Genomic DNA, 27,398 nt, shown 5'->3' with positions numbered 1-27,398 from the left:
GAGCAATAGTTCTAGACCTCCTCTGTAACTCTAAACTGCTAACCTGTAAAAATGTTTAAAATGTCGCCTATAGAGATATTTAAGTACCGTAGTTTGTCGCCATTCCATGAGTGTGCGCAATTTTGAAGCATGACATGTTGGGGATCTATTTACTCGGCGTAACATCTTTCACATTATAAAAAAAAAAAAATTAGGCTAACTTTATTGTTTTCCTATTTTTTTATGTAAAATGTGTATTTTTATTTTTCAAAAAAAAAATGCGTTTGTAAGGCCGCTGCGCAAATACGGCGCGACAAAGTATTGCAATGATCTCCATTTTATTCTCTAGGGCTCTAAGGTGTCTAGGGTCTCTGCTAAAAAAAAATAAAAATAAAATGTAGATTATATATATATATACACACATATACACACACACATTTATATATATATATATATATATATATATAATGTTTGGGGGTTCTAAATAATTTTCTAACAAAAAATAGACTTGGTCCTTAAGTGGTTAATTTATTCTGGCTATTTAAATAAAGTGCTAAACGCGTATAGTGTTTAGGCGTGTTTATGCACGTTTAACAGCGTTTAGCATTTTTTGTGGTCCGAATTGCCTCTCCTGAACACGATTTTAGGGCATTCAGAAAACATCCTCTAAACTCCACTTGCTACTAAACTGCTAAAAACGTGTGCATGAACACATAGGATAACATTAGGGGAGTTTAAGGGCAGAAAGAAAAATGTCTAAATTCACAAAAAAAACAAAACGTGAGTTTAACAGCAGCAGTGTGCATGACGCCTTATAAAAACAATCCTTCAAATGTTGTACCTGTTTATCTGCAGCCCACTTTAACGCCATTCAAAGTACAGAATTTACGAATTTACAAGACCTGAGTGGAGGTAATGGGCTCACCCTCCTCTACACAGTCTCATAAGGAAACATGCACAGCCGAGGCTGTCAATCACTTGCTGCATGCTGGGGGGGGCTTTTCTCCCAGGGTTGCTTGGTGTCGGCATTACCTATTAGAAGTGAGTCATGTGGATAGCAGAGGAATGATGATGGAGACAGAAATCACACTTGGTGCTTTGGATTGAGATTAGTATACACTGTAGAGGGATATGCTATGTTCATTTTCAATTTTAAATGTTTACAACCACATTTATACTGGCTATTAATGGCGCATTTGTAGCATCGAGTCATTTTTATGACTTCCGCTATTCCGGGGTTTAAGTTTTTTCTGGGATAATCTAAGTATTATGGAGGAGGAAATTTCAAGTTTGCCAGATATTTGACGAACATTCAAGTGTAAAACCAAACCTTTTTTCCAGTTTTGGACAGAGTATGGAAGGGGTAGAGCCCCTGTCAGCCTTTTACCATCTTTATTTTTTTCAGGTAGTGATTGTCTCCAGTGAAGAAAGTGATGGAAAACCCAACATTTTTAAGTTGTCACAGGAGGAGGAAGTGAAAGAAAATCTTCCAATGGAGAAACCTGACCCTCCCTTTGTAGAGATCTCTTATTACTTCCTGCTGTGTCTCCAGGACAGGAAGTGAAGAGAAATCTCCCTGAACCTAACAGGGGTCCTAACCCTTCCCTAGTCTATTAAAAAAAAAAAAAAAAAGTTTTTGCTTTACATACATTTTAAGGGAAAGAAATTCCAAAGTCTTTGGTTTTATTGTAAGCAGCGTACAGTAATAAAAAAAATCAGGATTGTTTCCCAACTTCTGCCTTCTTCGTTAGGTCATCTACAGCGGGTTTTTTCTCGGAGGCGGCCGGTGCGGCATCAGACGGGTTCTTCGTTTTCTGAGGGTCTTTGCTTTCGTTCAGCACCTCCTCTTTAAAACCTACAAAATAAACACACAATGTAAATCAGGGCCTAAGGCCCACCTGTGCAGTAATCATGCTGTCAGACATGGGACTAATGGGCCATACACACTATAAGATTTTCTGAAGACTTTTTCCTTTAGACTTCCCAAAACCATATAATATGAGGTCAAACCTAAACACTTTCAACTTGTATGCAATCTGGCCGACCCTTCCACTACATAGAAAAGGTAAATCTGAAGGAAAAAGTCTTCAGAAAATCTTATAGTGTGTATGGCCCTTTAAGCCCCGTACACACGTACCGAATGTCGGCCGAACGATCGGCCGTCTTTTGTCCAGGGCTGTCCTGTCGGTTGAAAAGTGCTAAAGACTGCACACAAATTTTGTCGGCCAACAACAGCCGACTGCAGAAGTGATGTCATGTGATGGTTAACTTTCCGTGTGTTTTTGCTTCTCTGAGCATGCCCAGTCTTGCTCATCTGCTGTTAGTCGGCCGAATTCTGTACTTACTGGCGAACAATCGGCCGTTCTGGTGACAGCCAACAAAAATTTTATAGCCTGCACACCCGATTCTGTTCGGCCGAAAAGTCGCAGTCGGTTGTCGGAAGCATCATACTAACAAGCCGACAATCGGCCGATCGTTCGGCGGCTGAATATTTACGGCCGACAATCGCTACGTGTGTATGGGCCTTAAGTCACAAGCAAGTCTCAAGTCTTAACCTTCAAATCTCAAGCAAGTCCCAAGGTACTAAGGGCTCTTTCACACGGGTGATCCGATCAGATCCGCCTGATCGGATCCTCCATGCAGCTCTATGGGGCAGCGGATGTCAGTGGAGACACCTCCGCTGACACCCGCTGCCATCCGCATCCGATCCTGTCCGTGAAATCCGGACGGATGGAAACCCTATTTTTCCATCCGTTCAGGGATCGGATCGGATCGGATGAGAGCGGACAGACGGTCCGCTCTCATCCGATCTCCCATAGAGAGCAGCGGGAGCTGTGACACCTCCCTCTCCGCTCTGCAAGCGGAGACGGAGCTGTCATCCGCCCGGCTCAGCAGGGATCGGCGGATCGATCCCCTCTGAGCAGCACGGATCCGCCTACGGAGGCGGACCGTGAGAAAAGGGCTCTTAGGCGAAAAGCAAGCAAGTCAAGGTCAAGTCCCTGCTAGAAGTCAAGCAAGTCAAGTCATTTATTTTGGTCAAATCACAAATCAAGTCAAAATACTGATCTACCCCAATTTTCACATTTAAATCAGTTAAAAGTCAGTGGTCAGGAAAGGTTTTGTTTTATTTTCAACATTAGCAAAACTACTTATTGTTTTTTTTCTTGGCATATTAAAGAAACACTTTGAATGCCCAAACAGCTCAAAATCCTTTGTCCAGTCATGTTTCAACACCACAGTCACTAAAAACATGTTAAATATTTCCATTGTTAAACAGCCAGTGTCCTAAAAATCAGAACACACTGAGGTGTTTTAAGTGACTGTGGTGTCAGAAACATAACTTTTGCTTTAAGACATCTTGAGAAAATGCAAATATTTAAAAAACGTAAAAAGTCCTTTCGAGTCATACACAGTGCCTTGTGAAAGTATTCGGCCCCCTTGAACTTTTCAACCTTTTGCCACATTTCAGGCTTCAAACATAAAGATATAAAACTGTAATTTTTTTTGAAGAATCAACAACAAGTGGGACACAATCATGAATTGGAACGAAATTTATTGGATATTTCAAACTTTGTTAACAAATAAAAAACTGAAAAATTGGGCGTGCAAAATTATTCAGCCCCCTTTACTTTCAGTGCAGCAAACTCTCTCCAGAAGTTCAGTGAGGATCTCTGAATGATCCAATGTTGACCCAAATGACTAATGATGATAAATAGAATCCACCTGTGTGTAATCAAGTCTCCGTATAAATGCACCTGCACTGTGATAGTCTCAGAGGTCCGTTTAAAGCGCAGAGAGCATCATGAAGAACAAGGAACACATATATCTTTTTATATAAAGATATAAAAACTTTAAACGACACTTTTTATGGATATCTTTAAGAAATGGCTTTCTTCTTGCCACTCTTCCATAAAGGGCAGATTTGTGCAGTATACGACTGATTGTTGTCCTATGGACAGAGTCTCCCACCTCAGCTGTAGATCTCTGCAGTTCATCCAGAGTGATCATGGGCCTCTTGGCTGCATCTCTGATCAGTCTTCTCCTTGTATGAGCTGAAAGTTTAGAGGGACGGCCAGGTCTTCGTAGATTTGCAGTGGTCTGATACTCCTTCCATTTCAATATTATCGCTTGCACAGTGCTCCTTGGGATGTTTGAAGCTTGGGAAATCTTTTTGTATCCAAATCCGGCTTTAAACTTCTCCACAACAGTATCTCGGACCTGCCTGGTGTGTTCCTTGTTCTTCATGATGCTCTCTGCGCTTTAAACGGACCTCTGAGACTATCACAGTGCAGGTGCATTTATACGGAGACTTGATTACACACAGGTGGATTCTATTTATCATCATTAGTCATTTAGGTCAACATTGGATCATTCAGAGATCCTCACTGAACTTCTGGAGAGAGTTTGCTGCACTGAAAGTAAAGGGGCTGAATAATTTTGTACGCCCAATTTTTCAGTTTTTTATTTGTTAACAAAGTTTGAAATATCCAATAAATTTCGTTCCACTTCATGATTGTGTCCCACTTGTTGTTGATTCTTCAAAAAAAGATTCAGTTTTATATCTTTATGTTTGAAGCCTGAAATGTGGCAAAAGTTCGAAAAGTTCAAGGGGGCCGAATACTTTCGCAATGCACTGTATGTCTTAAGTCAAAGTCAAGTCGAGTCTTTTGTTAATTTTAGTCAAGCAAGTCTCAAGTCTTCAAACTGGTGACTTAAGTCTGACTTAAAGCGGAGTTCCGGCCACAAAATCGACATAGTCGATTTTGGGCCATCCGCTTGCTTTTGGTCACCTGAAAAACAAATGGATAGTTACGATTTTTTTTTTTTGGTTACTTACCTTGTTATTGAAAAAAAATAAAAATATACTCACCTTTCTTCCTCCCTCTGCGGCCGCCCGTGCCGTCTCTTCCTCTTTGCATTAATTCCTGGGAGCTGAACGCCATCGCTCCCAGGAATCAATGCGCCTGCACCGGCCCCGCTGGTCACTTCCGGTGCAGGCGCGTCATCCCTCCACAGCTTCTGGGCATGCCCAGAAGCTGTTTAGCAGGGAATGACGTGCCCACACCGGAAGTGACGAGAGGGGCCGGTGCAGGCGCATTCTGGGAGAAGAGGACACGGAAGAGGACGCAGAAGAGGACGCTGTGGCTTCAGCTGCCCACATCCGAGATGGCAGCGCTGGAGAAGAAATTTTCAAGGTAAGAATTTCTTCTAAGAGTCGGTTCACACTATGGCGACACGACTTCGGGGGCGACTAGTGAAGTCGCCGTGCACCGCGACTTCGGCGCGACTTGCACGGACTTCACATAATGGAAGTCAATGCAAGTCGCTCCGACTTCGGTCAAAAGTAGTGCAGGAACCTTTTTCTAAGTCGAAGAGACTGGAGTCGCTCCTATTAGAACGGTTCCCATAGTACAGAATGGAGCACGACTTGGTCGCCTGACAAGTCGCGGTAGTGTGAACCGGCAGTAAAAGGTAAGTGCGACCCGGGACAGTTCAGAGGCTATCCATTGTGGAATGCACTAGCCCTGACTGTCCCGGGGGTATTTTTATTGAAAAAACGTTTTCGTGGCCGGAACTCCGCTTTAAGTCAAGTCATGTGACTCAAGTCCCCCACCTCTGCATGTTGTCTAATCAGCATCTTGATCTTCCACACCTGTGAGGTGGACGGATTATCTCGGCAAAGGAGAAGTGATCACTAAAGCCCCGTACACACATACCGATTGTCGGCCGTGAATATTCGGCCGACGACCGATTGGCCGATTGTAGGCTTGTTAGTATGATGCTTCCGACAGCGCATTTTCGGCCAAACAGAATCTGTCGTGCAAGCATTAAAATTTTTGTATGTCGACACCAGAACGGCCGATTGTTCGCCAGTCAGTACAGAATTCGGCCAACATTCAGCAGATTTGCAAGACTGGGCATGCTCAGAGAAGAAAAAAGACAGGGAAAGTTAACTATCACATGACATCACTTCTGCAGTCGGCTGTTGTTGGCCGACAAAATTCGTGTGCAGTCTTTTGGCACTTTTCAGCGGACAGGACATCCCTGGACAAAAGACGGCCGATCGGTCGGCCGACGATCGGTACGTGTGTACGGGGCTTAACACAGATTTAGACAGATTTGTGAACAATATTTGAGAGAAATCGGCCTTTTGTGTACATAGAAAAAGTCTGAGATCTTTGAGTTCAGCTTATAAAAAATGGGGGCAAAAACAAAAGTGTTGCATTTATAATTTTGTTCAGTAAAGTTGTCTGGGTGCTGTGAATAGCTTTTCTAGCTGTGTCCAAAATGTAGGACTTACCAAACAAGCATGAAGGAGAGTCCAAAACATTCGGTGCCACCTGTGACAAAAGAGACAAATTTCTATAGATATTTCTTAATGTATAATCTTCAACTTGTATTAACATTTCACCTTCTACCTGCTGATCCTAACAGGGGGCACAGTAGACCAGCTGTGTGCAGTATGTTCCCTTCACTTGATGTACAAAAAAAAGCGAGCATCTAGTTGGGGGTTTACCTATGGGGTTCTGATTTTTGATTCTGTTGCGCACACTCAGGAAACGGGAGGCAGAATATGCTATCAGCATTACAAAACAAAAAACATGCACTAGGAGCTAAGGAGGATGCACACCCCAAATTCTACTGAAAAAAAGCAGGAAGAGATTCCCCCAGGGGTTTTTAGGCAGCAGTTCATTAATAAGACATGTGCTCGTAAAAGTATAAAGTTTTTATCAAACACTTAAGCCCCGGAGGATTTTCCTGCTCAAAGACCAGGGCCTATTTTGCGATTCGGCACTGCATGATATTAACGGACAATTGTGCAGTCGTGCGAAGCTGTACCTAAATGAAATTGACGTCCTTTTTTTCCCACAAACAGAGATTTCTTTTGGTGGTATTTGATCACCTGTGCGATTTTTACTTTTTGCGCTATAAACGAATAAAGAGCGACAATTTTTAAAAAATAACAATATTTTTGAAATTTTTTTATATGAAATTCTCAAAAAAAAATTTCAAAATCTAAATTTTTTAACATTTTAAGCCAATTTGTTTTCTGCTACATATTTTTGGTAAAAAAAATTGGTTTGCGCAAAAAAAAGGTGAAAAAAAGGTGTCAATTTCATTTGGGTTCAGCGTCGCACGACCGCGTAATTGTCCATTAAAGTCACACAGCGCCGAATCGCAAAATAGGGCCTGTTCTTTGAGCAGCCAAATCCTCCAGGGCTTAAGTGGTTAACACCCACTAAGCTGGCAAAATTTTACAAACAAACATCTCATCTATTTTGGAGAAATTGCGGACAAGCAGGCGACATCTTTCATATAATGTGGGAATGCCCGATCCTTCATGTTTACTCGCAAGGGATATTTTGAATTATCTCAATGGTGACCCACACCAAAATCTCCCCCTCACCTAATTTATCCCTACTAAATCTGACAATAGAAACCTTCCCACCATTTGCTCGACATTCGGTAACACATCCTCCTAGCAGCCAGACTCAGTATTACCAGGCGTTGGAAGAAACAGCAACCTCCTTCAACAGTAGATACCCTGGATCTGACCCACAAACATTGCTCATATAAATAGATGCTTGCATCTAGCTGAGGTTCCTGCCGAAAATCCCCTTCCCTATGGCAACCTTGGCTGCAGTGGTACCATTTAATACACCAACTATTTCCACCATGATTCCATGAGTGATCACACTGGAAACAAACACCTACAGACCCTAAACACCCTATAACAGTGATGGAGACCCTTGGCACCAGATTTCCCATGATGCTCAACTACACTTCAGAGTGAATGAGCATCATGTGAAATGTAGTTCCAAAACTTCTAGGGTGCCAAGCTTCGCCATCACTGCCCTATAAGTTGAACGAGACAACCATGGTTCACATTCCGGACATAGTTTTCGACACATAATTACTCTTGTTACTAGACTGTTCTTTATTGTATACTGACTTCATTTTCGACTCTGTCACAGATTTACGCTTCACCTGACAAAATTGTTGACAGGTATAGTTCTTGTATATGTCATTTACTCGACTATTTGTTACTTGTATTATGTAAAATTTTCTCAATAAAAATAATTAGGATTATTCCACAGTGGGGTAAACCCTAGGGGGCCCCTTAATAGACCGTGCCTCTTTGGATGCTTACCACACTCTCCTGAAAAGACCGGCCATCGTGGAAGAAGGTGGTATACTCCGTATATCCATCTCCAGATGGGAACTGGCTGTTCCCATCTGGAGATGGATATACCAGGAATCACAGGCTCATTGCCTTCTAAAGTTCCAAGGTGTCATCACATATCACAGGGGGGAAGAGCTTGTCCATGGATGTACCTTCATTCACATTTGCCCAGGGCTACAGTGTACAGAACTTACCGGAATGGTTTTTGGAGGTTCCTGACAGACAGGTGACTCAATGCTTAAATCTTTCATGATTTTTTCCACATTTGGAAACTCCCCCTGAAATAAAAATGATACAATATTCTAGAGAATAGACAAAAATTAATAGCAGTTACATAGCAGACTTTTTTTTGGCCATCATGTCTAATTAGTCCTTTGCCATAATCTTCTGGTCGACAAATAAGGGTACAGGTGGTGGAGCATTACTGAAGCAAGTGTTGGTACTAGGCAGGTGCAGTTTACTTTCTCCACTGCAGGTGGCTCTAAACCGCATCAGTATTGCAGCGGAGAGGAAGTCAGGAGGAACATGGTTACTCTATGGTTTCCTTGGTCACTAGGGGAGCTATCTGATTGGATGCTGCCATCTCATGTGACTCTGGCGACCATGTTGGGTCAGACAGAGTCTATTTAAGGTCCTGGCTCCTGAGCTTGGCACGCATTTCGCATGTGGGTAGTATAGAGACACGTCACCCATCAGACAGTGATTAGCGGCAGGGAGAGGTTCTAGACGAGTAGGAAAGACTAGGGGCAAGCCCTTCCTGGAAACGACCCCATTTGGGTACAGACCAGCCAGGTCACATTCCGCCTCTCAAGACAGACACTGTTGCAACATCTGGGACCTACTCCTCTACACACTGCTGTTATATGCTGTAAATGTTCTTGGTTGGGTGTCTTTCCATGGGTTGTTATGAATTACTCGATTCGGCAGTAATACAAGTTCTGTTCTCTGCAACTGGACTTTGCGTGTTTACTGCTGCTGCACCACACTACACATCCCCAATCAAGGGTTTGACTTAATTAGGGTAGCTACCTATATTAGCTTCATATCTACTGGGACACTTTACACAAATGTTAACTTAAAGGTTCAGTCCATATGCAACTGATGTCCCCACCCAGAACCACCAGGTCAACGTATAATGTGTAGTTTGTACTGATCTGGGGGGCAAATGCCCACCTGACCCTTAGCCCAGTCCTCCCCTGCATTGAGCCTTTATGCCATCTTGATGTGTGGAGCCAAGTTCAATGCAATACAATTGGACTTACTGATGTTTCACAAGAAGGAAATCCCACATCTTCACCGGGTCTTCCAAAAAAGTCTCCAAAGCCAAGTCCACCAGGCTTTACTGATGCATCAGCCTGGTAAGAGTAAAGAAAATCATTCTGAAGATTTTGGGAGGTAAGGTGCTAACATATGGGGGAAGTGCTATCAAGGTAAGGAATTTACCTGGAGTGGGCAAAATGACAAGTGTACTTTAATGTATGAAGAGTTAACAGTTCTTTGGGCCAATCAGGTTCTCCCTTTCATGTTTCTAATGCAATATTAGAAAACCCTTATTATACGTCACTACAGCTTATGAAAGACTGACATACTGCAGGATGTGTGGCTATCCCTCTTCTCTCTCCGATCCCAGATTCAAAGACCTATTAGGTCTTGCACTCAGCTTTATAAGTACCTATCTTACCTTGCCTTACTGAAATCACCATCTAGTATTTCTTTATAGGTTTGTAGCACACACCTTGGTAGGTTGCTAGAAAGGTTAGGAATTTTTTTTTTTTTTTTTTTTGCTCCCCTGTAATCAGTGGAGCAGTTTGTGATTGCTTTGGACTGTTCTAGACTTCACTGGCTGTGGGTTCGACTGCTTCCTCCTGCCTTCTGGAGGATTCTAGAATGTAGTGGGATGGAAGAGGCAGACCCACAGCCTAAATACTGTATTTATGTGGTCTTGGCTAATCCCTGATGGAGGATGCCCAGTAGATGGCTGAGGAGTGCATAAATAGTCTAGGACCTGAGGTAGCCCTCTTCTTGTCCAGGAGAAGTTCCCAGCCCGAACAGCTGCTGCCCTTTTGGGCAGTTAAGCTGTACTTCTACATGTGCTCATCAAGGTCCTGTAAGATTCTGGTACCTATGGTACCCTTATTGCCCATTTTCCTTTCTATATTGCGTCCCACCTTTTTAGTTAGGTGGAACGCATATACCTTTAAGCCGGATGACGTCATCGCTGAGCGCCGCTCTGAGCGGCTATTTCAATCGCCGGCTTTCTCTCTCACATTGTTCATTCAAACCTCATGCTTACAAGCTTGACTTATGCTGCCGGAACCTCCAGCTACTCTCCTTTACCTGGAACAGACCGGAACCTCGCTACTGATCCCGTATCTCGCTACCGGATCACTCTCTCACTACTGGACCCCTCTACTTACTAACCTTACTAGTGATAAGTACCCCACAGGGGAATCCTCCATAACTAACTTACACTATCTACTTCTGCACATTAAGGACTGTTACTATCTATGCATACTAATTCTATCATCTGCACTGTTACATAGATTGCTAGCTCTTGAGTCTACTACCATCTATCCTTGCACTGGGTTAGTCTATCCTGTATATGTCATCTGCTGTCCTTACCACCTGTTACCATACATGATTACTAAACCTATCTGCATTCTACCTATTACCATCTACCACTCTCCTGAACATTACTATCAAGTGCTTATCATTACTGTCACTGCTCACACCTGTCCCTTCAGCACATCACCTCCATACTGCCATATACATCCTATCACTCCAGGAACATCTTATTGAGTGTGTGTATATCTGTATGCTGAAGCAGACAGGCCCACAGTGATGAGTCTGGAGAGTTGGATCTGGTATTCCAACACATCTCTACATGACTACTGAGTGGAGATTCTGCAGCTGCAAATCCAGCTTACTATAAAAACGCAGGAGCATTACAGGTCCCAGCTATATTAAAAGCTGAGGGGCCTGTTCTGCTAAAACCTGCTGGAACCGATTAAGGGATTTTACTGAGGATCTGGTCTGGGCTATAAGGGAGAAGGGAGAATTAGGGAAAAGAAATTTCACATTTTGTGGGCCAATGTCCTCCATCTGTGATACTTACTGAACTGCCTTCTGGAATTTCTTTTGGGATAGTTGATTGAATGCCCAAGTCTTTCATTATTTTTCCCACATCAGGAAGGGCCTGTAAGAGATTGGAAAAAGAAATTCTTAGAGGACATCAAATTTGAGAAAATAGATCTGAAATATCCTTTCTTATTTATAAAAATGGGACAATGACCGTGCTGGGATCACTTGTGCCTTAAAGTAAGCTTGTAATGGACTGTAATTGCTGCCCTCCTTCTAAAAATGCTAGTTGCTTGCTTATTACCCCTCTTTCGTGCTGATTAGATCTTCACGGTGTAATTAATAAAGCGCTACAAAAGTGTCTTCAGTAAAGTGCTCCTAAAGTATCTTCAGTAAAGTGCTCCCAAGGTATCCTCACAGTGTTTCAATAAAGTGCTCTTAAATTATCTTCACATTATATCATTAAAGTGTTCTTAAAGTATCTTCATGGTGTACCAATGAAATGCACCTGAAGTATCTTCACAGTGTTTGAGCAAACTACTCATAAAGTATCTTCACAATGCATCAATTACGTGCTGCTAAAGTATCTTCCAAGTGTATAAATAAAGTGCTCCCTCCAATGGTATTTTCTGTGAAAAACCATAAAGGGGGAATTCATAAAGGATGTGTAGACACCTTTTGGAATTCTATCTGGCCTCCCAACTGTAATTTTCGGCATTTGTGCCAGATTTATGTATCTGTCAAAAAATGAATCTGTTGGAGGCCTTCTTCGAGGTTGAAGTGTCCATACTGGACATTCCTTCCTCAGTGCCCCCCCCCCCCCCACGCAGCCTCTGCGTCCATCACATAGACAGACACATTGCCGAGAGGTTTTGTAGTAGGGTGGGTGAAGCCTAATTGGGAATCAAAAGACTAGTTCAGCATCAGGTACATCTTGCCTGTGATTGACAGTTCAAAGCAGTGAGGGGGGTGAAATGCACCAGAGGCAAGTCCTGGGTTGAATCAGGCTGGAGCCATCTTGTTGACTCGATGTGTGGTGGTGTTTCTCCCTTTCCAGTATAGGCGGACTCAGTCGTTATTCAGTGCAATAGCGGCATTTGAATCCCCCTACTGCCATCCGCTGTCAATCAAGGTGGACTTGATGGGGAACTAGTGTCTCAGTTCCTCATCAGGCTCCACCTACTTAACAGGCGCTTTGACTGTGGGGATTAGTTCCCCATCGGTTCTGCCTCTCTTTTGACCCAAGTCAAATCCCAAATATGAACTTTGCCATATTTGACATTGCTGTTGGCTGGGGAATCTCCTGAAGCTGATCCTAATTACCGCCAGTTTCCGAATCTGAACTCTTAAAGAAACGGTCACTGTCATAGCAATAGGTTCTTAAAGTGGCAGTAGTAAGTACTACCTGAATTTGTTACATGTGTTTGTAATGCTATTGAAACTGGCTCCTACAAAGAACCTAGTGCTTCTACAAAGAACTAGAGTTTTTTTCCCACCACTACTGGTTTCTAAGTATCAGGACTGGTTTGAATGGGACTAAAGGTTGAGGTATTTGGAACTCCACATCTTAAGAAGAACACATTGATACATTGGGCCTCTTGCCTCCTGATTTCACCTATCCAATAGCTGGAAGGAAACACCTAACCCTAAAATTAAACTTGTATACTGAACTATTTTGATGTGCAGACCCATACACAACTCCAAAGGTTTGGATTCACAGATGACTGGAGGCTGAGTTATTTGGAACTCCATATCAAAGCAAGAACACTTTGATACATCAAGCCTCCTGCCTACTGGTTTTGCCTATCCAATAGATGGAAGGAAACACCTAGCCCTAAAATTAAATTTGTATACTGAACCATTTTGAGGTGCAGGCCCGTACACAGTCCCATATGTTTGGACTCACAGATGACTGGAGGCTTCTTTGAACTTCACACCTTGGGAAGAACACATCCATGCATACCAAGTCTCTTGGTTCTAGCTATCCAATAGCTGGAAGGAAACAACCCTTTCCCATTATATCTATGTAGTAAACCATTTTGATGTGCAGACTCACAGATCTTTCAGGATAAGGCAGATTCGCAGATGTTTCAGGATAAGGCAATCGCACATCTTTAGCAGGACTTCCTTCTGAGCCTTCAAACCCAACAGGCTTCCCCGACATAGCAGCCTGATAATAGAAAACAAATAAGATTGAGGAAACTGGAAAGTACAGGGTGGTTATTTATAGTTATGTTCTCTGGTTCCAGCCCAAAAGTGCAATTTTAACCCCTTGACACCCTTTAAGTGTCCTTTACCTGGGAGGTGGCACAGCTTCTGTATCATAAAACCCCTGTGAATGGCTCTCCGTCAGATCTCTCTGGCTCCCAATCCAAAGGCTTGACTGAGAGCTGTTGGTGAGCGTGGTCAGTGTGCTGGTAGTGCGGCACCAGCACTCTCTCAGCACCCAAACCTTATGCCGCAATGGACGCATACGTGTGGCAGCTGGGCTTTAGGCCTACCTTTCTCTGCGCTGGTTGAATGTTATATGGAAGGGAACACCCTTTCACAATCAGTGGGGTCAGTAGGAAGTGTTGATCATTCCAAAAACTCTTAGCTGGGCATGTTACATAAACATCTTCAATACCGAGCACTTTCACCTCCTTCCTGCTCAGGCCAATTTTCAGCTTTCAGCGCTTTCATTTGCACTTTAAATGAAAAGTGCACGGTCATGCAACACTTTACAGATATGACATTTTTATCATTTTTTGAGACAGATAGAGCTTTCTTTTGGTGGTATTTAATCACCACTGGGATTTTATTTTTTGCTAAACAAAGGAAAAAAGACAGAAAATTTTGCAAATAGTAATTTTTCTTCTTCACTAATGTGCATGATGAGGCTGCACTGATGGGCACTGATGAGGCTGCAATGATGGGCACTGATGAGGCTGCACTGATAAGGTGGCACTGATATGCTGCACTGATGATCAGTGCCCTGATTATCAGTGTAAATGTCCCCTGTGTCTGGTTATCGGCTTTCCTTTCCTCAGACACTGACAGCGCTGAGGAAAGGAAATGCTGACATTTGTTTACATGTAATCAGCTGTGATTGGACACAGCGGATCACATGGTAAACAGCCTACTTTATCGACTCTTTACCCTGATCAGTGACGCGCTTTGTCTGAGGAACAAAGCTCACCACGGATCGCCCCGTTGCACTCCCCTGAGGGTGCGCACATGCACCGTGATGTGAAAGAGGTCTCATGATGTCCGGTTAGGATGGTAAAACCACTACCCGGCCATCATTCTGTTATAGGCTGGGCGGGAAGGTGTTAAAGAACGCAATATTCAGAGATGAGGAAGAGGCCAGGGTCATAAATGTGGGGTCTCCCAGTTTCCAGCATCAGTATGGATCCTTGGAGGAAGGACTGGATGTGTAGAAATTGGAGGAAGAAACTGAATAGGACTGGGGGTCGGATGACCGGAGCAGTTCAGCCAGTCCAAGTGTTCCTGAAGAGGAGACTAGGGATTCCGTAGTGCGAGGACAGTGCACCAAGAATCTGGGGTTCTGTGAGGCCTATACTAATCGGGTCCCAGATCTATCCCCACTTCGAAACTATGGCGGGCTCGGGATCAAAATGAGGCCTATGTCTCCCTCATCAAAAGAGAGGAGACCCTATATTCCCCCATCTGGGAGAGGTAACCGGAAAACCCTCCCCAGATTCTCCAGGATGCAAAGATTGATACAGCGGAAGGTGGCCTTAGAGTATGGGTATGACTATGCCTATGCTCCACGGGAGGTCATGCTGGAGATAGAGGCCAAAAGAGAAGCCTGGTGTGATGAGGCTGTGTGGGACTTTCTCTTTGCCCCCAAACCCTATCGCAATCAGTGTAAGCTGGACTTATGGAAGACCTTCTTGTCGGTGAAGGCGCAGTGGAATCAGGGCGGGCTATCTACATAGACCAAATAGAGGTCCGCCACCCACATGGATCTGGCCAGGCTTGGTCAGTCAGAGTTCGGGATGAGGAGGGGAAAGTTGTGCAAATCCCCTAACTGGATTTCTACTGTTGAGAAGAGACTGTTGTACCCAATTGAAGCTGGCTAGCCTATGCTCATTAACTGAGAGACATACAGGGAAAAAAAGAAAAAAAGAGAGAAAAGTTCAAAGTTCAGTTGTTGCTGGGGCTTATGCCCTATTCCCGTTATCCCTTCCCCTTCTATTCTTGCAGAAGGGGTTGAGGAAGCTACAAGACACCACTGGCTAGTGGACTCACTTCAGAGGGCCGACCCTCTAATTTTCCAGGAGGAAAGGACTGCAATGTGCTGTTCAAGAGATCCATTGGGCCATCGGGCCAGGATCATGGATTACAAATTGTAAAGAGTTCTAAGTGAACTATCTTGGGCCAATGGGACAGTGACAGAACTCTGTGAGTGGCTGCCTGGAAGAAGTAGGCAGCAATCTGAGAATCTTTTGGTGGGGGAGTGCCCTGGTGCCAGGGGCCCCTGAAGAAACTACTAACCCCTACAGGACTGATCGGTTGCTCAGGCTCCGAAAACGAAGTTCCTGTTAGAGGAAAACTGGGTGCTGAGTGTTGCCAGTGAAAAGGACACTGCAAGCGCCAGTTTCTGGACTGTTCGTGCCTTCCTGGCCTTGGGGGTGTGACCAACCAGTAGTAGGTAGTCAGTGGCAGGGTTCAGGGTCACCTTGGAGGAGCGATGCTGAGCGCCGGGTCAAGACTGACAGATATTGTACCTACTGGATCACCTAGTTAGGGATGCTGGGTGAGAAGGCTGCCCCCATGTGGAGGGTCTTCTCACCACAATAAGTTAGACTTGTGGTTACTCAAAATATCAAGTCTCTTGGCTCTTGGTTCTAGCTATCCAATAGCTGGAAGGAAACAACCCTTTCCCATTATTTCTATGTAGTGAACCATTTTGATGTGCAGACTCACAGATGTTTCAGGATAAGGCAGATTCGCAGATGTTTCAGGATAAGGCAATCGCACATCTTTAGCAGGACTTCCTTCTGAGCCTTCAAACCCAACAGGCTTCCCCGACATAGCAGCCTGATAATAGAAAACAAATAAGATTGAGGAAACTGGAAAGTACAGGGTGGTTATTTATAGTTCTTATGTTCTCCGGTTCCAGCCCAAAAGTGCAATTTTAACCCCTTATCACCCTTTAAGTGTCCTTTACCTGGGAATACCTGGGAGGCGGCACAGCTTCTGTATCATAAAACCACTGTGACTGGCTCTCAGTCAGATCTCTCTGGCTCCCAATCCAAAGGCTTGACTGAGAGCCGTTGGTGAGCGTGGTCAGTGTGCTAATAGTGCGGCATCAGCACTCTCTCAGCACCCAAACCTCATGCCGCAATGGACGCCCACGTGTGGCAGCTGGGCTTTAGGCCTACCTTACACTGTGCTGTTTGAATGTTATGTGGAAGGGAACACCCTTTCACAATCAGTGGGGTCAGTAGGAAATGTTGATCATTCCAAAAACTCTTAGCTGGGCATGTTACATAAACATCTTCAATACCGAGCACTTTCACCTCCTTCCTGCTCAGGCCAAATTTTCAGCTTTCAGCGCTTTCATTTGCACTTTAAATGAAAAGTGCACGGTCATGCAACACTTTACAGATATGACATTTTTATCATTTTTTCGAGACCGATAGAGCTTTCTTTTGGTGGTATTTAATCACCACTGGGATTTAATTTTTTGCTAAACAAAGGAAAAAAAGACTGAAAATTTTGAAATAAAACCCTTTTCCTTAGTTTCGGTTATACAATTTTGCAAATAATAATTTTTCTTCTTCACTGATGTGCACTGATGAGGCTGCACTGATGGGCACTAAAGAGGCTACACTGATGAGACTGCACTGATGAGACTGCACTGATATGTTGCACTGATGGACATTGATATGCTGCACTGATGATCAGTGCCCTGATTATCAGTGTAAATGTCCGCTGTGTCTGGTTATCGGCTTTCCTTTCCTCAGACACTGACAGCGCTGAGGAAAGGAAATGTCGATTGCCGACATTTGTTTACATGTAATCAGCTGTGATTGGACACAGCTGATCACATGGTAAACAGCCTACTTTATCGACTCTTTACCCTGATCGGTGACGCGCTGTGTCCGAGGAACACAGCTCACCACTGATCGCCGCGTTGCACTCCCCTGAAGGTGCGAACAAGCACCGTGAATGTGAAGGACATCACATGATGTCCAGTGAGGATGGTAAAACCACTGCCCGGCCATCATTCAGCTATAGGCCGGGAGGGAAGGTGTTAATGAACGCAATATACAGAGATATGGGAAATGGTATTGACATAAACACCCAACCCCACAACATTTGTTCCACATGCAAGAGACACACCTATTTACCATTAAATGTTCTACATATCCTCGGGATTTTCTGCATATAGTCTGGGATTGTGATAGAGTTAGGCCTTTGTGGTCCCAGATTACTGCCCTTATTACTGCCATTATTTCATCCACATTTAATCTCCCCAATATTTGTGTAGCACCCTCTAGAGGTCTACTAGTGTAAGTAAATTCTAGTCTGGCCCAGGGCTAAGCATGAGCCATGGAATATGGGTCAGGATTACTAGAGTTCAGGCCTGGAGGACCCATCCTGGCAGCTCTCTGGTGCCTCCCCATTTCTAGAATATTGGAGAATGTTCTAAAAACTAGTGGGCGGAAGCGAAGGGGGTTGCCCTGCATATTTAGGGGCTCTTACTCATATCCCAGGAAGTGGGCCTGGCAGGGGACTGAGGAGCCCTTAAATAGACATGAGCAATGCCAGTCTAGCACCCTTCTAGATAGGTGCTAGGCAGGTAAAGGGTAGTTTGCTCTGTCTGCTTATCAGGGTTGCCTGATTGTTAGTTTTGCCTGTTGCATGTGTCCATGTGCGATTCATCTGGTCTGAGGGAGTGTCCCCACTGTTTCCAATAGAGAGGCCTGTTGGACAGTGGAGGAAACCCAGCCAGTGATGCGCAGGCTTTTGTAGTTGTCCCAGTGGGTTGGCACAAACAGTGGTGCATCCTGGGATAGGCTGTAAAAGCCAAGGGCACATGTGGCAGGGTGTCTTTGGACGGGAAGCCAAGCCTGCACAAATTTACTCACTCTAAATGAGAAAAACCTATTTACACTGCTAGCACACTGGAGGGTGCTGCAAATACAAACATAATCCCTTCATATTACTATGTGGAAAAAAACTAATAATCAGAATTGGGCTAGAGGGTGTCCAAAATTTTTTTATATAAAATTTGGGGTGCCTGGTTAGATAGTCAACATACAAGCAACTCCCATTTGTCCTTGATTACTGACCCACCACTTTAGAGAAACCCCCAGTTATAACGTTCCAAGGAATAATATGAGTAAAAATCACAAGGCATGGGTATAGTTTGCTCTACACCCTATTTGGTAAAGATGGCAGGTGAAAACAGTCATAATCTGGCAAGTAATTTCCTACTTTTATATGATGCTACCTTGGTTTTGTTTTCATCCAAAATTTAGGAGTAGGATTGTTCTTTTACATATATCACTTGATTGTATGTGTCACCTACAGTATTCTCTGCACAGCTGGTTGATCATTTCCTATAAGTAGCACTGCCCCCTTGGGAGCTGCTGATCATGGATTCCCCTGGGTTACCCATAGCAACAGTCTGTTAAACCCATCAATTTAAGTCCTTGGCTCAGTCAATGAACAGTCCAGGGGATTTGGTTTTGTGTTTTATTTTGAACTGGGATGGGAGAAGGGATGAGTGGGATACTCCAACTTAAGAACTATGCACAAATCTTGAAAACATCTAACTGTAGTGTTTGCGGCAAGGCCGCTGCTTCACCTTGCCACTGAAGTGAAGATATAGAAAGTGAACTCTGCTTTAGATTACTCTTCAGGGTCTAACTTGGCACCCCCTTTCTTACTTGCTGTGTGTGATAGCTCCTGTCCACTGACTCTCACCGGAGTGATCCCCTTCCTGGGCAGACCCCTGGCAAGCTCCCTGGTACTCAGGGACACTGTTTTTCCTTTAGGTTGCTCTGCCACTTGCTCAGTATCCTCTGGACTTCTTAGCTCAGCACCACACCTCTGGTCCACTAGGCTGACTGCCTGTGACCACTTTCCACACTGACAGGAGGAGAGACAGCTGTTACCCCCCTCCTGGGACCTGGCTACCCGCCCAAAGACACCCTGTCACATTTATGACCTATCCCAGGATGCACCACTGTTGTGCCCTCCCACTGGGACAGCCACAAAAGCCTGTGTGTCACTGGCTGGGTTTCCTCCACTGTCCAACCGGCTCCCCTATTGGATACAGTGGGGACACTCCCTCAGACCAGGTAAATCACACATGGACACATGTAACAGGCCTAACTATCGATCAGGCTCCCCTGATAAGCAGATGGAGCAAAAACTATGCTTTTCCTAGCACCTATCTAGGAGGGTGCTACATATATGCTGTACTTCTCTTGTGAAGTTTGACTCCCTATCACTGCATTTGATAGTACTATCAATTACTTGATGTTCTACAACTTTGCATTGTGAATGTACATGTATTTATTTTCGTGCATATACAATAAAACAAGTTATTATTATGGCTCTAAGGTGGAGAACTGAGCGATCCAACACTGTTGATCACCTCAGTTCTCAGTGCTCCCTGAGCAGAGATCTGCTGACTGTCAGTCACTGATCTCTGCTCTGCCCCTCCACACTCAGTGGAGCGCTGGGCTGTGGAGGGGACGGGAGTGCCTAGCTCAGGTTCAAGATGAGCTTGGCACCGGTCCAGGCTCCTGGAAGGGATCCCGACTGTATGTTCATGATCTTTCCCAAGTCTGAACCTGTGAGTTGCAGCCGACAGCAGACTTTAACCCGCTGTCAGCAAGATGAGCCAGGCACAGGTCCAGGCTCCTGGACGGATCCCGACTGTATGGTCACAATCTTTCCCAAGTCTGGACCTGTAGTGTCAGCCGACAGCAGACTTTAGCCCACTGTCAGCTGAAAACGGGTCACAGGAGTACAGAACGAACTGCATTCCTGTGATCCACAGGGGAAGTACAGCCAAACGAGCTTTCCCCGTACTTCTCCTTTGAAAACTAAAATAAAAAAGAAAAACACAAAAAAACACCCATACTGACACTGGTTAAACTGGATGGACTGGTGTCTTTATTCAACCTTACTAACTATGAAACTATGTAACATGGACAGCAAGAAGTTAACTTGTATCACCATGCAGTATGTGATAATATATTATAGACAACATTTTAGGCACCTGCTAGGATCTATTTACCGAAAACCATATAAAACCAGAGCAGTCTCCAGATTTTTTAGCATTTGCTGATATTATTATTAGCTTCCTACAATTTTTTACTTTGATCTAATAGTTCCTTATCTATTGTGTTGAATGCTATGAGTCAAAGAGATTGTAAAGGCAGAAGGTGCATTATTCTACGCATTAACCTCCCTGGCGGTCTGATTATGTCATTATGATTATGATTATCAATACAAATTATGAATAAATTATTAATAAATGAATGAATGAATAAAATTAATTAATAAATGAATTAATAAATTAATATATTATTATTATTATTAAAAAAAAAAGGAACAGTAAAAGTGAATACAAATTATGAATACATTATTAATAAATGAATGAATTAATGAATAAAATAAATTAATAAATGAATTGATAAATTAATATATTATTATTAAAAAATAAATAAAATAAAAGGAATAGAACTGTAAAAGTGAATACAAATTATGAATAAATTATTAATAAATGAATGAATAAAATAAATTAATAAATTAATTGATAAATTAATATATTATTATTATTATTATTATTATTAAAAAATGAATAAAAATAAAAGGAATAAAACAGTAAAAGTGAAGGCAGGGCACTGGACAAAGCAATAGGAACAAAACTGAGGTGAAATGATTTGATACAGTAATGTAATCAAACAGATTACAATGTATCATGTCATGTGTCGTGTACTTTTTTTGTTTTTACCGCCAGGTTCCACCCCCCCTGCATTGCGGCGCTCCCTGGGAAGGGAATCTGAAAGACGGATGCCAGCATCTGCTGGAGGACACAGCGGGAGGACATCAGGGGATCGTAGGGACAAAGTAAGTTTCACTACATGGTAACCCCAAGTGTGGCTCGGGGTTACCACTTTTGGTAACGAAAATTAACCCTGAGCTACACTCGGGATTACCGCCAGAGAGGTTAAGATAAAAAAACCTTCTGTGTGCAGCAGCCCCCCTAAACCTTACCTGAGCTCCAGCTCGATCCAGCAATGTTGCATGAGAGACTTGGCTGTCTGGGACTCTCCCTCCAGACAGGCTGAGACACAGCAATCTGCTGTCAATCAGAGTCAATGAGCCAATGAGGAGACAGAGAGGGCGGGGCCTAGCCACAGCTCCATGTCTGAATGGACACACAGAGCAACGGCTCGGCTCTGGTGCCCCCCATAGTTAGCTGCTTGCTGTGGAGGCATTTGACAGGAGGGAGGGGCCAGGAGCACCAGAGGGGGACCCAAGAAGAGGAGGATCCGGGCTGCTCTGTGCAAAACCATTACACAGAGCAGGTAAGTATACAATGTTTATTTAAAACAAAAAAAAAAAAAAAAACACAACAGACTTTATTATCACTTTAATTTCTAACCTTCCTGTACTATTCAAAATGCCACAATACATATAGATATATTTCATTTTCAGGACACCGTTATATACGTACCATAAATGGGAGGAGTCAGTCAACACTCAGTATTACCTACAGAAATAAAAGAGGATACAAAAATAATTATTAGATTAGCTTTGTAAATTTACCCCTTTCTGTTTCTGGTTGAGACTTGTAAATTGCAAATTTTCAATTAAAAAAAAAAAAAAAAAAGACAATTACTATTCTGCAGTCATCTTGTTGATGTAACCGATTAGTAAATGCAGATGTATCTCATCGGGTAAATTGTATATGGTAGAATGTTGCAAAGTGTTGCAAGAGTCTGAAGGATACCTTCAGGTCATTAAAGGTCATTTCCCTTTGTCAGAATTTTTTTTTATTTATTTTTTATCAAAGTTAGTCCCGGTTCACACTTGTGCGATGCGGGAAGGCTGCGAATTCGCAGCCTGTTCCCGCATCGCAAACGCACATCTGGCAGTTCACACTGCCATATGCGATACGCAGGGGGTGTCAATTAAATGTTAACGACACCCCCAGTTTTATCGCATATCGCAGTGCGATCTGACAGTTCGCACAGGATCGGATCGCACAAGTGTGAACCACTGTGCGATCCGATCCTGATGCGGCTGGAAAAAAGGGTCCTGTGCGTCTTTTGTGCGGGTGCAGTGCGAATTTCAGCCATATAAAGTGTATGGCTGAATTTGCATCCGCGCATCCGATCGCATGTAATGAAGGAGCAGTGCACTCCGAATTACATGCAATCGCCGCACTCGCAAGAGTGTGAACCGGCCCTTACCATTACCACAAAAACTTCCTCCAGATCCGTTCCTGGATGCGTTTCCGCATGAGCATTTTTAACGCTTTTTTGATGTATTTTACAGCGCTCCAGTATTGTTCTGTGTAAGAAAAATACAGCATGCTGTACTTTTTTTTTCTGGAACTTCCTCCACACAACTGCCGCTCAGGGCCATCTAACCGAATGGGCACGCTGGGCAGTTGCACGGGGGCCCCACTTGTCTGGGGAGCCCCACCTGCCCAGCGACCCAGCCCCAGCAAGGCATTAGTTCCTGATTCCCGTGTGCATCCCGCTACTGAACTTAGCAGGTGGCAAGTGCCTGTTGGTCCTGCGATGCTGTCGGGCCACTTGGGCCGTGGAGGGGGAGCCCACAACTGCAGGAATACTTGTCCGCCTCCATGGGAACAGGAGCACACAGGACAGTCCAGTCTGACTCTCATCCGTGTGTGTGTTCACCGGACCCAGCCGCCCAACTTGGAAGCTATCATTAGCCCGGCACTGCTTTACCAATAAATATGTCCTTATCTATATTTTGCATTTTTATTCTCATGGGGGATTGTGTAGGCGGGGCCCCAGTGCACTGCATTGCCCGGGGCCCTTTAATGCTCTTAAGATGGCACTGCTGTCGCTCACTGGATATTTTCTCTTTTTCCCACCATTCTCTGTAAGCCTGAGAGATGGTTGTGTGTGAAAATCCCAGAAATACTCAGACCAGCCCGTCTGCCACCAACAACCATGCCACCTTCAAAGAAACCCTAAATCCCCTTTCTTCCCCATTCTGATGCTCCATTTAAACTTCAGCAAGTCATCTTCACCATGTCTAGATGCCTTAATGCATTGAGTTGCTGCCATGGTATTGGCTGATAAGCAATTTGTGTTACAAAGCAATTGAATGTGTTGGAGCTGGAGAGAGTCCAGAGAAGGGCAACTAAACTAATTAGGGGATTGGAGGATCTTAATTATGAAGAGCGTCTGCAATCGCTTGATTTATTCTCCCTGGAGAAGAGACGCCTGAGAGGGGACATGATAGCAATTTATAAATATCTCAATGGTGATCTCAGTATAGAAAAAAAGCTATTCAGTCGAAAGGATTGCATGAGGACTCGAGGGCATACAATGCGATTAGAGGAGAAGCGTTTTAACCTCAGGCAACGCAGGGAGTTCTTTACTGTTAGGGCTACAAGATTGTGGAATTCTCTACCACAAGAGGTGGTTTCTGCGGGAAGTATGGTGGCTTTCAAAAGACTCTTAGATGTACATCTCAAGGATCAGAACATTCAGGGGTATGAGAGATGATTACGGCCACGCGCGCTTACACAGGTTGAACTGAATGGACTATTGTCTTTATTCAACCTCACCTACTATGTAACTATGTAACAGGTGTACCTAATAAAGGAGTAGGTGAGTGTATATACAAAATTTGCTACAAAAGTGGAGCTAGATATGAATTGTAAGAAGTAACCTAGTCACCAGGCTGGCGGGTAGATTGGCAAGTATGGAATGAGAAAAAGAACGTACCTGACCTGACTCCTGGGCACCAGAGTGAGAATGGACCCAGGGATCGTCTATCAGGATATGGTCATATATTGGAAAGGTAACTCTAGCTAGCTCCTGTGGGTGTGGCTTATGTGTTATTCATGCGCTCCCTTTATTGTGGATGTGCAGACAGATGGAATCATTAAAAAAACATGTGGAGCCAAAAAAGAATATTTAACAAGATAAGAATAGAATAGTACTAAAAAAAAAAAAAAAAAAAACAAGAATTATAACAAACCTATAAAAATAATCTCAGCCTCCTATACAGCTCACTGAAGAAATGAGACTTTGCTACAATGTAAAGTAGTGAGTGTACAGCTTGTATAACAGTGTAAACTTGCTGTCCCCTCAAAACAACTCAACACAGCCATAAGACCCAGTTCACGCTGCCACGACTTGTCAGGCGACTTGGTCGCCTGACAAGTAGCGCTCCATTCTGTGCAATAGAACCGTTCTAATCAGAGCGACTCAAGTCGCTCCGACTTAGAAAAAGGTTCCTGCACTATTTTTGGGCAAAGTCAGAGCGGCTTGCATTGACTTCTATTAGAGAAGTCGTTTGCAAGCCACGATGAAGTCGTGCTGCACGGGCGGCTTCAAACTTTGAGTCGCCCCGGTGTGAATCGGCTCTTAAAGTGGAGTTCCGGCCACAAAAAAATATTTTCAATGAAAATACCCCCGGGACAGTCAGGGCTAGTACATTCCACAATGGATAGCCTCTGATCTGTCCCGGGTTGCACTTACCTGCAAGAAGAAATACTCACTTTTAAAATTTCTTCTCCAGCTTTGCCATATCTGATGTGGGTAGCTGAAGCCGGCGCAATCCTCTTCTGCGTCCTCTTCCGTGTCCTCTTCTCCCAGAATGCGCCTGCACCGGCCCCTCTTGTCACTTCCGGTGCACCGGAAGTGACGAGAGGGGCCGATGCCGTCGCATTGACTCCTGGGAGAGATGACGTTCAGCTCCCAGGAATCATTGCAAACCGGAAGTGACGGCGCAGGCCGCGGCCGCCGAGGGTGGAAGTGGAAGAAAGGTGAGTATATCTTCTACAATAACAAGGTAAGTAAAAAAAAAAGAAAATCGTAACTACCCCTTTCCTTTTCAGGTAAAGAAAAGCAAGATTATGTCGATTTTGTGGCCGGAACTCCGCTTTAATGTCTAAAACGCTGGCAACAAAAGTGAGTACACCCCTAAGTGACAATGTCTAAATTGTCCGGCGGCTCTGGTAAGCAGGGAAAACAATCGGGAAGTGGCAGGGGGGGGGGGGAACCTTTTTCTGCCGCCGATAAAGGTGATCCTGTGGCAAATCCGCTGCTGGGACCACCCTTATGTTAAAGCGGACCAACCACTTTAACATCTGCTGCCATAACCGCTGTATTCAACGTCAAAGTACCGATATAAATACAAGGTGGGCGGTCCGGAAGCGGTTAAGGTATAAAAAAGTTAAAATCCTAGCATCTAATATGAAGGGGGTCGGAGTGCAATGAGGTAAAGCCCCGATGCCCAACCTGTGGCCCCTTGATATATGAAGTGTGGCCCTTGGATCTCAGCAGTCTGTAGTGGGAAGATTGATTAGGATAATAGCACTGATCCCTACAAGCTTCATGTAACATTCCCAGATTAATATTGTCTTCTGCAGCATCTCCCCAGCGAGCAATGTATCCTCACTCTCTGACCCCCATCTCCATCAGGTCTGCAGTCTCTGACCCCCATCTCCTCTATCAGGTCTGCAGTCTCTGACAACCATCTCCTCTATCAGGTCTGCAGTCTCTGACCCCCATCTCCTCTATCAGGTCTGCAGTCTCTGACCCCCATCTCCTCTATCAGGTCTGCAGTCTCTGACCCCCATCTCCTCTATCAGATCTGTAGTCTCTGACCCCCCATCTCCTCTATCAGGTCTGCAGTCTCTGACCCCCATCTCCTCTATCAGATCTGTAGTCTCTGACCCCCCATCTCCTCTATCAGATCTGTAGTCTCTGACCCCCCATCTCCTCTATCAGGTCTGCAGTCTCTGACCCCCATCTCCTCTATTAGGTCTGCAGTCTCTGACCCCCATCTCCTCTATTAGGTCTGCAGTCTCTGATCCCCATCTCCTCTATTAGGTCTGCAGTCTCTAAACCCCCTTCTCCTCTATTAGGTCTGCAGTCTCTGACCCCCATCTCCTCTATCAGGTCTGCAGTCTCTGACCCCCATCTCCTCTATTAGGTCTGCAGTCTCTGACCCCCATCTCCTCTATAAGGTCTGCAGTCTCTGACCCCCATCTCCTCTATTAGGTCTGCAGTCTCTGACCCCCATCTCCTCTATTAGGTCTGCAGTCTCTGACCCCCATCTCCTCTATTAGGTCTGCAGTCTCTGACCCCCATCTCCTCTATTAGGTCTGCAGTCTCTGACCCCCATCTCCTCTATTAGGTCTGCAGTCTCTGACCCTCCTCCTCTCCAGTATTACATATACTGAAAATTGTATGTGGCCCTTTGATGATGTCAGGGGCCACATTTGTGGCCCCCTGTAGCTCATCAGTTGACAACCACTGCTTAAAAGTTTTAAAAAAGGTGAAAGGTCAGCATTAAATGACATCACACCTTTAGTCTTGTGTCTTTCAATGTTTTCTCTCTTCTAGAATGTCAGATTTTTTTTAAATTCAATCAGATTGTAAGGTGTGTAGTCAGCTTGTAACACTTAGGGGGATAACCGGTGCCCAGAAACCCCCCTGTACCCCGGGAGAGCCCTCCAAGTGTCTGCATGAAACAGCCAACCCAGCTCTGTTTCCAGCCTGCCCCTGCTGCCTTCAAATGTCATTTTACTTGCCTGCAGCCAATCAGAAGAAGCCGTGCTGGGCCCACTGTGTGCTTTGTCTCTCCGGCTGTTTTCCACCACTCTGGATAAACCCTCCTCCCTATCTTACAGCTGAATCACTCAGCTTACTTCCTGTCCCATACACTGCGCCATTCACACCCCGGGGAGGGGACTGGGCCAAAATTATACTTCCCCTCTGCCAAACGTCAAGTATCATATATCATATATCATATATCATATATCAGGAGCAAAGTCATACACAATATTCATCCTTCCAGTCAGCATTCTCCAAGCTGTATGCAAACATTTACTGAAAGTGTAACTCCACTTTCGTGGGAAAAAAATAGAAAATAAGTAAAAGATATTATAACATACAAT

The 27,398-nt window shown here is 44.2% G+C and overlaps 1 protein-coding gene across 1 annotated transcript; it reads right to left on the bottom strand.

Moving 5' to 3' along the window:
• Positions 1-1,660: 1,660 nt before the first annotated feature.
• LOC309566036 (uncharacterized protein) lies at positions 1,661-27,112 on the bottom strand. Its single transcript, XM_082271059.1, has 8 exons — positions 27,024-27,112; positions 21,957-21,992; positions 16,175-16,288; positions 11,280-11,360; positions 9,427-9,519; positions 8,327-8,442; positions 8,132-8,217; positions 1,661-1,834 (listed from the first exon to the last, which is right to left on the bottom strand). The coding sequence occupies exons 2-8, from the start codon at positions 21,957-21,959 to the stop codon at positions 1,695-1,697; spliced, it is 633 nt and encodes a 210-aa protein (XP_082127185.1). The 5' UTR covers positions 21,960-21,992; positions 27,024-27,112; the 3' UTR covers positions 1,661-1,694.
• Between the last annotated feature and the right edge of the window lie 286 nt (positions 27,113-27,398).

The sequence above is a fragment of the Pelophylax lessonae genome (assembly GCF_965119305.1).
Source record: "Pelophylax lessonae genome assembly, chromosome: 10".
In the NCBI taxonomy this organism is placed as follows: Eukaryota; Metazoa; Chordata; class Amphibia; order Anura; family Ranidae; genus Pelophylax; species Pelophylax lessonae.
Note: the sequence above shows the minus strand (reverse complement) of the source record. Positions and strands in the feature narration are given on the sequence as shown.